The sequence below is a fragment of the Erpetoichthys calabaricus genome, chromosome 3 (assembly GCF_900747795.2).
Source record: "Erpetoichthys calabaricus chromosome 3, fErpCal1.3, whole genome shotgun sequence".
Taxonomy (NCBI): Eukaryota; Metazoa; Chordata; class Cladistia; order Polypteriformes; family Polypteridae; genus Erpetoichthys; species Erpetoichthys calabaricus.
Window position 1 is genome coordinate 76,786,456 of NC_041396.2, and position 16,475 is coordinate 76,802,930.

General features: G+C 34.5%; 1 protein-coding gene across 1 annotated transcript in view; it reads left to right on the forward strand.

Moving 5' to 3' along the window:
• adpgk2 (ADP-dependent glucokinase 2) overlaps positions 1–13,078 on the forward strand; it is a 42,862-nt gene extending 29,784 nt beyond the window's left edge. The window contains exons 4-6 of the mRNA XM_028796935.2: positions 2,552–2,648; positions 4,004–4,140; positions 11,053–13,078. Coding sequence (XP_028652768.1) covers positions 2,552–2,648; positions 4,004–4,140; positions 11,053–11,723 — 905 coding nt within the window. The 3' untranslated portion in view covers positions 11,724–13,078. The remainder of the gene's footprint in view (positions 1–2,551; positions 2,649–4,003; positions 4,141–11,052) is intronic.
• Positions 13,079–16,475: the final 3,397 nt, after the last annotated feature.

Consider the following 16,475-nt stretch of genomic DNA (forward strand, 5'->3'; position numbering starts at 1 on the left):
AGTTTTGTTTACATATGTACTGTATATGCATATGTTTTGCTAAATGTCTTTTTTTTTTTTTCTTCTTCTTCTTTTTGGAACATTTTTATTCATATTATGAGATTCTAGGTGATGAGATTTTGTTTGTAGTAGGATTTTTAAAATCTAGAGTTTAGCTATGTATCAGTAAATGTTACTTTCTCACATCTCTTGCACCCTTTTGGGATTGCATTTTCATTTTACGATTTTCATTTTAATTTTTGCAGAAAATACCTGCCAAAAATCCATATGCCAAGTTATTCAATTGTATGCGCACAATGTGTTAAACACATTTATTTTTTTTTCTGAGACATTAATTTTCCAGATATATTTAACAGAGTATTGCACAAAAAGGAAATTTAATTCAGACAGGATTTAGCTTTTGAACTGAACCAATCCAAGAAGGGGAGGGACAGATCTTCAGTTCAAAAACTCAGTTTTAAAAATGACTGCATCTGTTTTTGTTTTGGAAATTAAATCTTGTTTTTACTTTTGCTACTGCACCAACATTTTAATCCAGTTCTTGGTTCACAGCCATTGCTGTAGAGTCTGTACACAAAACCTTTGACTCCGACTCCATAATTTATGTCACCTTCGACTCTTCTGTTTGTAATTTATGCCAATATACAGTACCAATCAAAAGTTTGGGGTCACCTAGAAATTTTCATGTTTTTGATGGAAATTGATTCCTTTTTTACCAAGACAACATTAAATTGATTTAAAATTATGGCCAAGGCATTATTAGTGGGTATTAATGGCTATTACTGTTTAAATGTGTTATTCACATGTAACTGCAAATCCCTATTTTCAGAAGCAAATTCTTCAGTGTCCTAATGGTAAACTCCATTAGCTTATCCTTAATTAGTCATGTTTACATGCTAATTGGTTATTGGAGAAACATTTCTAAATGCATTAGCATCACTGAAACCTATTATTTCGTTCATTTGTGTTGCAGGGTACTGCCATTCTTACAGTTCAGTTCTGGGTTCATAATTGACCCAAATGAAATAGCTTCCTCAAACAAGTTGGTCTGTTTTTGCAGAGTGAAGGTTATTCCATGCGGCATATTGCCAAGAAACTGAAGATTTCATAAAAAGGTGTCTATTACTGTCCTGAGAGAAGAGGAGTGAACTGGATCTAACCAGGGTCGAAAAAGGAGAAGGCTGAGATTGATATTCTTATCCCTTTATGCAGCTGTCCGAGTGTGTAGTCTCAGAAACAAACACCTTACAGGTCCTCGGTTGTCTTATTCACTTAATACACAGCAAATGCCAGTGTCATCTGCAACACCAAAAAGATGACTCTGGGACAGTTTAAAACATTAAGTAACATTAAACAAAAGACAAAACTGACAAAATTTAAAGAGGTTATTTTTTTATCAAAGGCTAGAAGAAAACCGTTTTATTTTTAGTATTTAATATATAGTGTGTTAAATTCCAATTTCACATTTAACAATTTACATTTTTTCTGATTTGGGCACTAGTAACCCAGTAGTTACTTCTGACTCCATAGCCCTATTCACTGCAAAGGCATTTTTTGGTTTTAGACATGTATCACTGGGGTCGTGTGACTTACTCATGTTTTAGGACACAACAAAGGAGGAAGCTGAAAGTATAATTTTCTGTCTATTTTGGATTTAATTTGCTATAATTTTGTTCAAGATTTAGTCTGTTGTTTAAATGTTCCTCCAAGCAGTATCTCATGTTCGTAACTAATACAATACTTTTAACAGACTTTAGAGCAGGATAATGCATTGGTGTATTAGCATATTCTCTGATTCAAATATGTGATGAAATGGAAAACATATAGTGTATGAAAAACATAGTTTGGTTCAGTGTTTGCCAAAGTATTATTTTTTTTCACAAAATTAATCTTGAATCCCTTTTTCCCCCCAACATGCATTGCATTCAAAAGGAAAAGCCAACAGAGCAAAACAGAAAAAACAACAATTTTACAAGCAATTTTAAATAAGCTGAAAGCTGAATATATGCAAAAAAGATCATCCAAGAATTACTGTGTTAAATGTTTTGTTGTATTGCATCTTTTATTAATGGCCTCTGTTGTGGTTCAGTAGTGAAATTGTGACTAGGCAATTTAGAAAGGATATGAAAAGTTTATTAAGGGTTTTATTAATTTAATGTTATCATGCTGGTTTCCATGCCAGGAGATTTCACTGCTGCTTAAATTCCTTGTTCTCTGTGGTCCACTGTCTAGTTATCAATAACCAAGATGTGTTTTTCATGAATTTTTTTTTTCTCTCCAACTGCAGTCATGTCCTACATTCTTTTTTGTATGTAGCAGAATACAGACTCTGGTGTGTATTGTGAGTGCCTGTGAACTACATTCCATTAATCATGAATTTACAGTATGGGACTAAATGTGCAAATTAGAATTCGATTACAAACTATTTCATTTGTTAATACCATTATTGAGTCAACTGAATTCTATTAACATTTATAAATATAAAATTTATAAAATAATTTTAGTACAATACATTTTAAAATTACGTAATGATTGGGCCCTTCTTTTGCAGTGGCTGGCAAACCAGTGGATGATCCTGATATTCATTTAATAATGGAGTATCCTACTGGTGCTCAGTGGGGAGAATATATCTCACGAAGAGCAAACAGGTTTGCTATTTTAATTTTAAGCAAGGGAAAAGTGAAATTTCCTAATGTTTGTTTTTTTAAATTTCAGGTTGTGTTCACTTGTTCCTACAATATTCATTGTGTGGTTAAAAGGAAGTTGTGCCATGTGTTGTCTGTTTGACAAACTTTCCCCAACCCCCCAACACAATGCCGTACTTTGCAAGACAATTGATCTGTAGCTACAATGCGCAGAACTTTCACATGTTGGTATTGTAAGATCATAGCTAATCTGCTTTGGGCATCCATGACGTCATGACTGATTTAATACTCTGGCCTTCCAGCAAGCATGTGTGTTTTTTTAAATAAAAACCACTTGAAATAATTTCATTTGAGGGGTACGTTAGCTGACGATGATAATATTGCGAGTAGTGCCACTGGATATACAACACTGATCCTTATGCATTGGCAGCACAGCATGGCTAATTTACAGAAATTATTAGCCATGTACCACAGGTACAATCCAAAACAAGCCTTAAAGTAGCCCTCCCAGAGAAAGAAAACAATGTGACCCTGTGAAATAATTAATGGAACATTTATTATTTAGTTTTCTCCAGGATCTACAACTATACAGACCATATGAACTGTCAACCAAATGCAAATGACTGTTTTCATGATGCCTTTTACGTAACTTTGGTGTAACTTTGAACATAGGCATGACAATGTGAATTACTGATGATAAACCTTTCATTGACTATTACAGGGCAACATATAGTAAATTTTAATTTCTTCCACACCCAGACTCCCTGTGCTTCTGAATATATTAAAGTGAGACTAGCAGTGACATTATACAGTATGTTCCAGCCTCTGTCAACCCCTGGAGAAACACAGCTGCAACTAACATAGCAAGATTAATGATTTTGCACAACACGTTTGACCAGTCATGAGTGATTTTCATCTAAGTTTTTTTTTTTTTTTTTTTTTTTGCACAAAATTACTCTTATCACAAATGAAGGAGGTTGGGGGACGGATGACAAATAGCAGAAAGTAAGCTCTTGACAAATTAGGACATGTTTCAAAATCAAGAAGTACTCACTTTTGCATAACAATTACTGGAGTATTAAGATGCTGATTGAAGAGACTTAAAATATTGTATTTGGTCTCCTTCAAGTTAGGTGTGATATTGCTTTAAGCTTTGACCAGAATATAAAACAAAATATTGAGCATATGTTGAAATATCACCATTATTATTGCTCATGCAGCTCTTTTTACTTTCATTGTTGTTTTTATTTGGTATGCTTGATACATTTTTTGACTCCGGGTGGGGCACCAATCAAACACAGGACACATCCAAATTAAATATTTGCCTTTTCAAGTATTTCTTATTGTTCATTTTACAGGTATATTGTTCACAGTGATAAACACAACCCTTTACTAGATTCCATGGAGGACTTTGAGAGTCAGCTTCAGGATTTCAAACCAGATCTGTTAGTTGTTGGTGGTCTCCAAATGATGGATAACTTCCCATTTCAAGAAGGTGGGTAAATGGCTAGCATCACATGATACCAATGCTTAACATAAGACTACAAGCCTTGGAAATTGCAAATCAAAATAATTTTGAAGTAGGTTTAAATAAAGTACCAAGTAACTGTGTATTATGCATTGTTATACATTTACAATATATTTACTATGCCAGTTAACTGATTACTGTTTTTAAGCTTATTAAATACAAAAAAGTAAACCTTCATACATTTTTGTTTAGACTGATTTAATAATCCAAGCAAAAAGTTTGTTGAATTGGTATTTAAAGACCTAATTCAGCTTCAATTTATCCTTTAAATGTAAGCAACGTAGCATTTGAATAAACCAGTTCAAAGACTGAATGTAACATCTTCTGAAAATACAATGACGAACCACAGAATACATACTGTATTGTTATAAAATGGTTCATTTTGCTGAGAGGGAAGCTTGTATAATCTGACTTTTTTTGGTACAGTGTCATGATAGGAATATTTTTAGAAATAAAGTAATGCCTTATGTGGCATATTTTGAGTGTGTTCTAAAATTGGTTATCTACAGATTATTTTATTAGGTGGACATTTGTAACTTTTTTTTTTAATTATATATTCTAATGTGAAGAAGTACAATAATAATATATTTAAATGAGTAATTCTTAAATTATAATATTCAAAGTTCTGAAGCAAGAACAAAACCTATACCTATAATTTGTTGTGCAGTAATAGTGTGAGTATTTGCAATAACTGGGGGGAGGGGTGTGCAAATAATCATATTTTAACTTTTGGTTTTAAATGAAAACATTTTTCCAAAGTAAAAGTGATCGATCAGAAACAAAATCCACTAAATAAATACACACTGTATAACATGCATCTTGTACCAAATTAAATTGTATTTTTTTAAATCCAATGATCTATTTATTTGTTTCTCCTCCCTCACTCTGCAGTAAAATAAATTTGTACCAGAAGATAGACATTTTATTCCTCAAGGGTGAGGTCCTTTGTATGTTTTGAACTTGCTTGGTTTTTGTAACTAATGTATATCACATGGATTTTTATCATATTTAACTTTATTGCACATTGTTTTGCAATATACTTAATAACATAACCTGTAATATGCATATGCATGTTTTTTGCATGAATTGAAATTTAGTACTTTCTTATTGTCACAACCTGCATAATTGATTAATGATGCAGTGCTTATGCCTTATACAGTATGCTTGTATATACTTTTGTAAAAACATTCATACATTTTTGATCAACTGTATGATTTTGAAATTGAATACATCCAGCTGATTTATGACTGTATTGAGGAGCCGGGCAACATGAACTGCTGATGCAAATTTTGATTAGATTTCATAATTGATAGTTAATGCCCTTTGATCAGTTATTAATCTCCTTAGCCCTGGAAAAATTAACCAAAAGCGTTATTTTCAACAACAAAAATGTGTAACAAAAACATGTAAATATCAAAACGTTAACATAACCAAAGTAGGAAAGGTATGTCTATTATCCACTGCTGTACTGATGCAGATTTAGTATATGTGCTTTGTGTGATAAGTTTTGAAACATCACTAATGCACATAGGCACTGTTCAAGCAGATGTTGAAAGATTTATTTTTCTTTTGTAGTATTTTTTTTTTCTTTTGCTTGAGCATGACAGGGTTGTATTTGGATTTTATACTTTTAGAATTTATACTTTTAGAATTTATTTGGACTTAATACTGTAAGCAGGATCATTATATACACACACACACACACACACACACACACACACCCATGTCTGATTCAGACTTAACCATATTTACATAGAATTCCGAACTCAAGTCACACTCTGGGTTAACAGCAAGGAGGTTAAGTTTTGATCATTAAATTTTAATCCTCTATTTAATGTAACATTTAATATCTTTGTTGTTTAGCTTAGTTAAATTTGGAGTTTAGTGCTAATAGCTAGAAAGTTTTCAGGTCTTGTCTGTCCTTAGTAAAATGTTTTTTTTTTTCAGTTCAGATGGTTACAGTGCCTCTAAATGTAATTTGGTACCCTGCCTTAAGTTAATTGATTAGGTGCTAAATCCCTTTGACATTAAACATATCAACTGCTATCTTACATTGTCTTGTTCTGTCATTATACACACCTTCTGTGCAATTTCCTCTGACTGCTTATAATTACGCGTTTGTTTTTTTTTTTTTTGGTAGTGTTGGTAAGATGCTGAAATGTGAGCTCATAAGTGGCATGCTTGTTTTCTGTGTGATAATATATTGATTCTGTATCTCAGCACTATATTAGAGTTTACAGTGAACATTGTTACTCTTTCACCCAAAATATTCCCAGTCCAAGGTACATTTGCCACAGTTAATGTATGCTACATGTGTCCATTTGATCTGTCCACGTTATTGCACAAAATCAGAACAAACATTTTGTTTTCCACTCGTTTGTCATTTTAAGCTGTATGTGCAGAAAGGGATGCCACAATACCAAAATTTCAGGCTTTGATACTATACTAAATATTGAAATTTTTTACAATTTTTGATACCCAATATAGTATATAATGTAACTAGATAACTTTTAATAAATTGCAATATAACTGATTTTATAATAAAGTTTTAACCTGTAGAAAAAGAAAAACAACACTTTTACAGTTTTATACTTCTAAATTTTGGAAGCAGTAATAAGTAAGATACATCTTAAGAATCTTTGTATTGACTTGTGTGTCTGTCTTTCAATTATTTATCTAAAATGGCTGTTTTTACGCCTGTGCGGTAGCAAATCTTGCATACAGGCTTCCCATCAATTGGTGATGGGAAACCAAAGTACGCTGCTCAAAAAATTAATGGAACACTTAAATCACATATCTGATCTTGATGAACAAAATATTAAAGTGGAAAATCTTTAATGAGTAATGCTGTGTAAATTCATTGAGAACAAAATGATGTAACAAGTGTCAATGGAAAACAAAATTACCAACCCATTGTGGGCTGGATTCAACATAAGACTGAAAAGTCAAAAATTGAAATCACAGTCTAAACTTTTTTCATTTTCATCATGGCAAGTCATAATGTGACTCATGAGTGTGTATGGCCCCCAGGTGCCTGTATGCACTACCAACAACATCTGGGCATGCTCCTGATAAGACAATGGATGATGTCATGGGGGATCTCCACCCAGACCTGGATCAGGGCATCACTGAGCTCCTGGGCAGCCTCTGGTGCTGCTTGGTGGCATGGGATGCACTGATATATAATGCCCCGGAGGATTTCAGTTGAATTCAGTTCTGGGGAATGTGCGGGCTAGGCATCAATGCCTTTGTCATCCAGGAACTGCCTACACACTCGGGCAGTGTCCTGCACCAGGAGGAACCTAGGGCCCACTGCACTAGTGTAAGGTCTATGAATGGCTCTTGGGATTTCATCCTGGTACTTAACAGTAGTCAGGGTACCGTTGCCTAGTATGTAGAGGTCTGTGCGATCCTCCAAGTATATGCCTCCCAGACCATCACTGACCCATCACCAAAATGGTCATGGAGGATGGTTTTGCAGGATGCATGATGTTCATCATTGTGCCTTCAGACTCTTAGTTCTGTGACACATGCCCAGTGTGAACCTGTTCTAATTTGTAAAGAGAATGGGGCGCAAATGGTGGAGCTGCCGATTATGTTGTTCTCTGGTGAATGCCAATTGAGCTGCATAATGATGGGCTGTAAGGGCAGATCCTACTAGAGAGCATTGGGTCCTCATGCCACCCTTATGGAATTTGTTTCTGACAACTTTTTCAAAAATGTGCACATCATTAGCCAGATGGAGGTAATTTTGTAGGGCTCTGGCAGTGCTCCTCCTCGCACAAAGGAGCAGACACTGGTGTTGTTTCTGGGTTAATGCAATTCTACGGCCCAGTCCAGCTCTCCTTGTGTAAAGGCCCGTCTCATTGTATCTTCTCTATGCTCTTGAGACATAGCAAACCTTCTTGCAACAGCACATATGTATGTACCATGCTGGATGAGCTGGACTACATGTGCAACCTGACACTAGGAAAATGCAAAAGTAGAGAAGGATCAGTCAGGAAGGATAAGGAGAGAGCAATTGTCTGTGGCCAACACCTGCAAAACCATTACCTTTTTGGGGGTTTACTTGCTATTGCTTATCCAGTGCACCTGTACTCACTTTCATTTACACTAAACCAGGTGAAGCTGATTCACAATTGCTTATGCTTCCTAACTGGACAGATTGATATCACCGAAGCCTAATTGACTTAGTTCGACTGCAATTATCAAGTGTTCCCTTAATTTATTTTGAGCCATGTATTTCTAGATGCCATTCCGGCTGCCCTCTTTGTCAATTAAGTGTGCTAGTGAAGGCTCTGCTGTTGCTGAAGTTGCCATATTTTTTGAGTGGAATTGGGGCTGCAAATCTAGCTATGTGCATTGATGGACAACGAGGCTCAATTGTCAAAAGCCAGAATGAGCTAGAAGTGCATTCAGGATGTAGGCTGTAGGCTATAGAATCGATGCCATGAAAAATGAGTATTGAAGCACTTTTTAAGTGTTAAATAGCAAAGAGCGACTGGTATGATGAAGCTTCTTAGGGTATATACTGTATAGGATAGATAACATAATATGAAGTATACTTTTTATGCATACTTCATAAAGAAGGACGTCTATAATAAATCTAAAAGTAGTTGCTGTTATAATATAAAATCCTTTGAGCCCACTCTGTACACTGGCATTCTCTGGTTCCATTTGTAATAGCATTCTGTCTGTATAGCACAGAGATTTGAAAACTGAGTTTCACAACACACACTGAGTTTTACAGCAAGTGTATTTTAGGTACCCTTAGAATTTATTATTTATTTTGCCTTCAATGTCAAGGCCATAGCCATATAAGATCAAGACTGTACGTTAACTGCATGTTGGCTGAGGGAGCTACTGTAAATGAGCATTGCTGAAGCTAAAAAAAGCTCTATAAAATGTTAACTTTAAAGCCATTTAAAACAAAAAATAAAGTTAACAATATGCTATTGTATAAAAAACATTGGAATCCAGAAAGTTTACAAATGCATGATGAAAAAATGCAAGAAACTTTGTCTCATGTTTAACCTACCATTAGAGAAATTTGAAAGTCTCTAGTCACATGTGAATCACTAACTGTAGAAAATCTTCCATTTAAAATAAAAGTTAATGTAAACATGACCTTTTCTCTACTTGTAAAATATTGCTATGTGTGTAAATAAACACGGCTGTTATGTTATGCAAAAAATGTTCAGAAGGCCCTAGCCTAGTGTAATATGTATAATCGACTAATGCAGAGTTTTCGCACCTGTATAAGATTGGTATCTTCACATATAACACAAGCCAAAAAAACTCCTCTTTGCATCAGTTTATTTGTAACATTATTAATAATTATACTGGATTCATAAAAGCAGGGTGGTAGTCATTTTGATGGCTCAGAAAAGAGATGATAATGCAAGAAGGAAAGTGTTCCATTGAGATGCTGGCAGCTTGAGGAAAAAACAGGCAAATTTAAAAAAGACCACTCTTGGTAAAGAACATTTCTGGACTGTCCAATTGTACATTTGTAAATCATTTGGCATAGGAACAACTTGTGGCCATCTGAATTTTAAATAATAAAAAAAGCAAATATTGCTCTGTGATTGTTGTATACTAAAGGGCAAACAGCTACTGACAAAGTCTGCATTGTGGACTTCTCACACACAGTCTAAATTTCATTTACATTTTTTGAAATTGGAAGGGTAAACAAACTGCAGCAGTGAATGTTGCAGTGCCGTGACTCTGCAAACACCATATTCTGAAAGACTAAAGTGACAGTAATTTTTGAGACACTTGATTTCAAAATTATTTTTATTCTGGTTAGTTTAATGTTATGATGGATAGTTAATTGTAAGGGAATTTCTTTTAAAAATATGGTGGCTTCTGTATGTTTGCTACAACAGCAACAATTTATTTCTCATATAGCCGAAAATCACAAAAGGAGTGCCTCAATGGGCTTTTTAACAGGCCCGGTTTTTGACAGCCTCCAGCTTCGACTCCCTGAGGAGACAAGAAAAATCTCAAAAAAAAACCTTGTTGGGAAAGGAAATTCAAAGAGCGACCCTTTCCAGGTACCCTGGGCAATGCAATGGGTGTCAAAAAAGGGTAAATACAATATAATAGTACAAACTACAGTACTTTGTTCTTACCCAGTGCAGGCACAGAACACTGTGGCAGCTCTCAAGACAACAATAGATTATACTACTCACTAAATACAGAACTATCAAATATAAGGATACAGATTTGTTAAAATACATCAAAAACAAAATAGAAGCTAATTAACATAAATGAAAAATAATATCTATCCTCAGTTAATTGTAGAACCACTGCCAGATTATAGAAAAGGAGTTGGACCTGGAGACCTTGGCCAACTAGCTGCCTCCCCCCACTGGCCATTCTATAGCTGAGTCAGTCATGGGCCTGCCAGTGTGACGAAAGGACCCTTCCCCTTCTACCTGATTCCACTGCTCCTTTTTCCTGAGATGACATTCCTTATCCATGCTTAATTTAGCGTACACCAATGACACCCCCCCCCCCCCCCCCCCCCCACTTGCATGTCAAAAAATTAAAGGTTTGTTTATTGTAATTTAGCTTATCAATATTAACCTGCCAGCTCTGTCATTTTAACAAAAATATTTATCTGTATGTTTGCATAAATACATATATCTCAACTAATTAATTGATCATCTTGCTGCTTCAGATACAATAAAAATGTAATGCTATGTAAAATTAGCTTTTAGTCCTATCATGGGTTATTTATGTATTTTGCTAAATAGTGTTTTTTTTTTTTGTTTTTTTTTTTTTATATAGTTTTATGGGTTTTTTCTGGTTTTTTTTTTGTTTTGTTTTTTTTAAAGTATTGCAAATTTATTTGTTTATTTTTTTTAATTGTAGGTGTACGAGGCACTCGGCTCAAAAAGCTCAGTAACTTGCTACAGTCAGCTGAGAATTCAACTGGAGTTCACTTTGAGATGGCATCCTTTGTGGATGAAAGCTTAATGAATGAACTGCTGAGTCAAGTGATGCCTTATGCTGATTCCCTAGGTATGAATGAACAAGAACTGCCCAACTTGCTGAGTCTGCTAAAGGGCAAAAACATTACTGTACTCTCTGACCCAAACCCTCGTGTGGCCACTGTGCTTGATCAGATGAGGGAGCTCTATCGTCTTGTGAATTCTGAACGGAAGCTCCCAGGAAAAGGAAAGCCGCTTACTAGACTGCATGTTCACACTCTAGCCTTTCAAGCAATTATTGTTACTTTGGGATCATCTTGGAAGAACACCATGTCAGCCACAGCCAAAGCCTCTCTCACAGCTAATCGACATGTCTGTGGTTCACCTCATATCAACCCTACTAAGGCCAAGCTGATCATGGATGATTCATTCTCTATTAGCCGTCAGGAGGGCAGCCAGAGAATCTCCTTTCAGGAAACTAGGCCTGTTTCCTGCTGGGAAGAAGCAGACTATGAAATATGTGTTGCACCCGTGCTTGTATGTACGGATGTGTATCAGACTGCAGGTGGTGGAGACAATATATCAGCTGCTGGGTTAGTCCTCCAGATTTAATATAAGGTGATAATTTAGTCAATTAGTAAATTATTCAGTCAATGAAAGGAAACCCCTTTTATGTGAAGTTTTTTGAATCCTCTTTTATGACTTTTTGACATTTAATTTTTGAGATTTGTGCAATATTGAAGAATGATTGAGCCACCCACATGTCAATACACCAGCCAAGTACACTTCTAATTTTGGACTGTTTGTGAAATTTCTGTAAATACAAGCTCTTTGCAGGGCTAAAGCATGTCTGAAGGGTGCAGTTAGTTCTGAAATCAGTTAATTTTTGGAGATTTATTAATTTAATACATAACCACTTTTTCACTTTGAATTGCTGATTCAATTGTGTAGACCTCTATATGAAGAACCATGCTATGCAATAGGAAGTTTACCTACATTCCTTGTTGCCTGTTTGTTTGTTTGTTTGTTTTTTTTTTTTAATTCTCAACTAGAAAATGTGAAGAATAACTTGCTATAGCACACACTTACCTCAGTTCTTTTAAAAGTTACAACTTTTCACGTATATTTAAATAAATTATGTCTAATGCTAGTAATTTGCCCCAAGTATTTTCCCTGTACCATATTTTTTAATAAGAATGTCACTCATTTTCAGAATTAATAAATGGTCAAAGTGATGTGCATATTTATGTACTTTGCAGGTTACATTTACTTTTCTTTCTCTCTTACTTTCTTTAAACCAAAATATTTATCTTAAAGTTTGATATGTTTACAACAAATTATTGTGCAGCAAAATGGGATGGATGTTCTTTATTATGAATACTGTGAATCTAAATTTTACAAAGTCTTTGGTTTTAAGATAAAACTAATTGTGTACAACAGCAAGAATATCGAGGTGGAATAATGAGGGGCACAAATATGTGTCGTAGTAATGACACTGGTGAACACATTGTAAAATGCAAGCCCTTTCTCAAATTTTTTTTATATATACATTTGTTGCTATTTGGTACACTTTTTATTAATCCCCTGAGGGGAAATTGTCTTTTCACGTGACCCTTACAGGATATATTAAACCAAAAGAAAGTCACAAACTTGTACTAATACTTGATGGACACACCCTGGACTTGTGTGACCATGGCTGGGGTGTAATGGGTACAGAAGGTATGTGGTTTGATGCTTTATAATGAACTGCCATGAATAAAGAATACTTGTCAGATGGTAACAGAGGTTTTGGTTTAAATGCATAATTATCATAAAAAAAACATCACACAGTTGATCCACATCAGCTGTTAAAATAGGGTAATTTTTGTTTGTGCAGAGCTGCAAAATAGAATGTCATGAACATAAAAAAGAGTTATGTTTAGATTTTGTATTGTTTGGTTGATAATAAATATACAATTTTACCATTAGTCCTTTCTCATCTTGGGTATTGTGTATTCATCTCCAAAGTTGATTTAGTTTAGTTTTGCATAATATGGCTGTGTTGGCCTTGCATCAATAAGAATCGAGCAAATCTTTAACAAATTTGGTTAGATGCAATTAACAAAAAAGTACAAAAGAAAAGGAGTGAAGTTGTTTTTTTCTATTTCATTAATCGCTGCATTTGTCTTGCTCTAAAATTGTAGCATGTTTCTTTCATCTTTTTTTATACCTCTTGCATGTTGCTCATCTCTGTTGCATGAAGCTTATATGACTTGAGTATTCCTAATGGACATTTTTGTTATGACAATTTTTTGTGAAATACTGTTTTCCTTGGGACTTAGCATTTCTACCATTATTAGGAAACAGATGTCACAGGAGACTAAAGTTGTGCTGTCTTGATAGTGCATCTAGCTAGTTTAGCTGTATGACTTTATAGTTTGTTGCAGATTCTCCACAACCCTGTATGGGAAGAAATTGTGCAGGGTAATGAAAGATCCAGGATTGCTAAGACTTCTCATACTCCTGCTGTGCTTTTAATTGGGTCCTATATTTATAGTTTTTCTTTTTATCATTATTAAACTCTCAGACTAACTCCCCTCCTTTTTGTCATTTGTTTTTCTATTAGTATAAAAGACAAGGCAGTAAGTAATACCAGCTAAAAATCATTGAGATGGAAAGAGAACATTTAGGTGTAAAATAACATCTGTGACAGTTGTGGTGGAGTTGAATTTGTGTTATACCAGACATCAATTATACCAGTACCTCCAAACAAAATTTGGAACTGGGTGCATTTGGACCAGTTGAACTGGTATTTGCTCTTTTGCACATTTAATCATGTTATCAGTCTCTCTTGTTTTAAAATAACAGCTGTATAATAGCTGACAGGAACAAATTGATACATTATCGTTCAGTAGCCTTCAATATGTTTTTTTTTTGTGACAGACATATTCTACAAGCCATTTTAAAACAATAAGGGCTGTGAAACAATGTTTTATAGTGAAGATGGTCTTGTAGAATATAATTGACCACCATTGTTTTTCCATATGGTGCAATGACCTTGGTTGCCAAATCACCTGTTTTAAGTATGATTTCTCGCTTTGTGTGTTTTGTAATGGATTACATTCATGTATTCTCACTTTACAGTTTTTTTTCCTATTTTTTCCATCTTGCAAGCAATCAAAAGCATCACAGTTTACAGGAAGGTATAAAAACAAAAAAAATCAGTATTTTTTGTAGCTAAGCAGCCAATACCATAATGAAAAAACAAATAAAGAATAAGCGAGATTTCCACTATAAAGAGGTGATGGGGCTTTAGATCAAAATGTAAAACAAATTGCATATAAAAAGTGATTTGACAAAAAGAACCGGTAGAACATACAGAAGATTTATTAGTGCAGTTGATGCACAAAGCTAAATTGTACAATTCTGAAATTGATTCTCTGTCACAGAAGACCATTTAGCCATTTAATATATTTTTGCTCCAAATGATGACCAGAGCTTCCATAGGTTGTTTTCTTTTTTTTAATATTTAATGTCACTGAGTGTCTTTTTTCATACTAATACTCACACATTAGAGAATATGAGCACTCATTTGCAAAATAGAAAATTTAGGAAGCTGATGGTGTGCCACCTTGTACTTAAATTTTTAAAGTACCATATGCAATTCAGGATCAGTTTTACATAAAATTCTGCAATGTTTTTGACAAAATCTTGCATACAACCTTAGTTCAAAATCCACTGCCTGCACAGGCCATATTGTCACAGGGAGCTTTAACAACCATTACTATAGCCCTTTAAATCTGCACTGAGGGAATAGCATAAGGAAACCTTAACTATAATTCTGAGCCATTTATACTCTTCTGTATCTTCAGATGGCTTGTTATTATAAAGAACTTGGCTATGTTAGACTTGGATTAGACTATTAAAAATGTGTGGCTATTAAAGCACCTGGGGGGGTAAACTAAAGGCAGTAATTGCACTATAGTGCACTAACTATAGTTCGTGTGGTCACAAGACAGGGGTCATCTGCACACCTGTCATTAGGGGAAAAAAATCACTTGAAAGGAATGAGAATTACAGGAAAAAGACATATTTAATATAATAATACTGTTAATATTATTTGCAGTGAATTGACTTCCTGTCCTTAACTTTTTTCTGATTTGGGCTCCTTGCTGCCTTGGATTAGCTGTGGCTTCAAGCAATACTGAACTGGATAGACTGAATGATGTCATTCATTCATTACAAAAGAAGCCACTGCAATATTGGTATCACATGAAAAAGAGGTGTATTTACTATTATTTTTAACAAGCAGCATGATTGCAGTGAAAAACAAAATGAAGGCAAACAGTAGCAAAGTTGGTATATTTGGTACCAATGTATAATAAAAAGAAGCTGTTACCATAGCATACATGGGGGAAAATTAGGTTTACTTTATTTAAATTTTATCTATCTGGTACAAATTTCTGATGTGCCATACTGAGAGCAGGAAAAAAAAAAACCGAGCTACTAATAGTCTACTTCCAGGACCTGGAATGAGGGATATGTGTTATGTCAAGGCTTTAACACAAGAGGGTGCTCTGAAGCTTTACTACAGAAGGCCGCTTTAAAAAAGATTAACCTCTTTATGCTTGGACAGACATTCTATGCATCTTTGAATGTGTGTCTTAGGGATTAGTTGCTATACTGGCAATTTGCCATATAAACATATCGCATTAACACAGGTAAGTTTTAATTATATTCAGTAAATACTGTACAGCTGGCAAACAATAAATGATCTATATTTTCTTACTGGTTTTTCTTTATATAGGTTAAATAGTAGGTGTTGAATCAATGTAAAAGTGGGTGCAGAGCTTCCACAGTTCCAATCCTGAAGACTATACCTATATTGTCTTTGAGTAAAATGCACATTTGCTCTAAAGCATCTATTTCTGTTCCTTGTAGGTTATTTGTTAGTTCCTTAAGTAAAGGACATGCTTTTAGTAAAGATGATTATTTTCCGAAGTTTAGTAAACTGAGTACTAGAAATCAAACTTTGCAATGGAACTATACAATGAATGACATGTTAAAAGGTTTCATGATCGACCCTCATTAGAAAAGCAGATAAGAAGATGAGATGAGGCATCTTCACTCTGTAGAAACTGATTTTGTAAAGGGAAAATGTTCAAGATGGATTAAGGAAGCCTGATCAATATAGCACATGTAAAACCACTGCAAAACTGCTTATAAATATTCCCTTTTTAGGAGAACATCTGTTCAGGAGTTTTTTGGTTTTTTTTCTTCATGGGTTTCATAAGATTATTGTCATTCCAGGCATCTGCAAAGGAAACTCTTTGGTATACTAGGACTATTTTCTATGTTTAACTTCAAATTGTTACATTTGTCTTT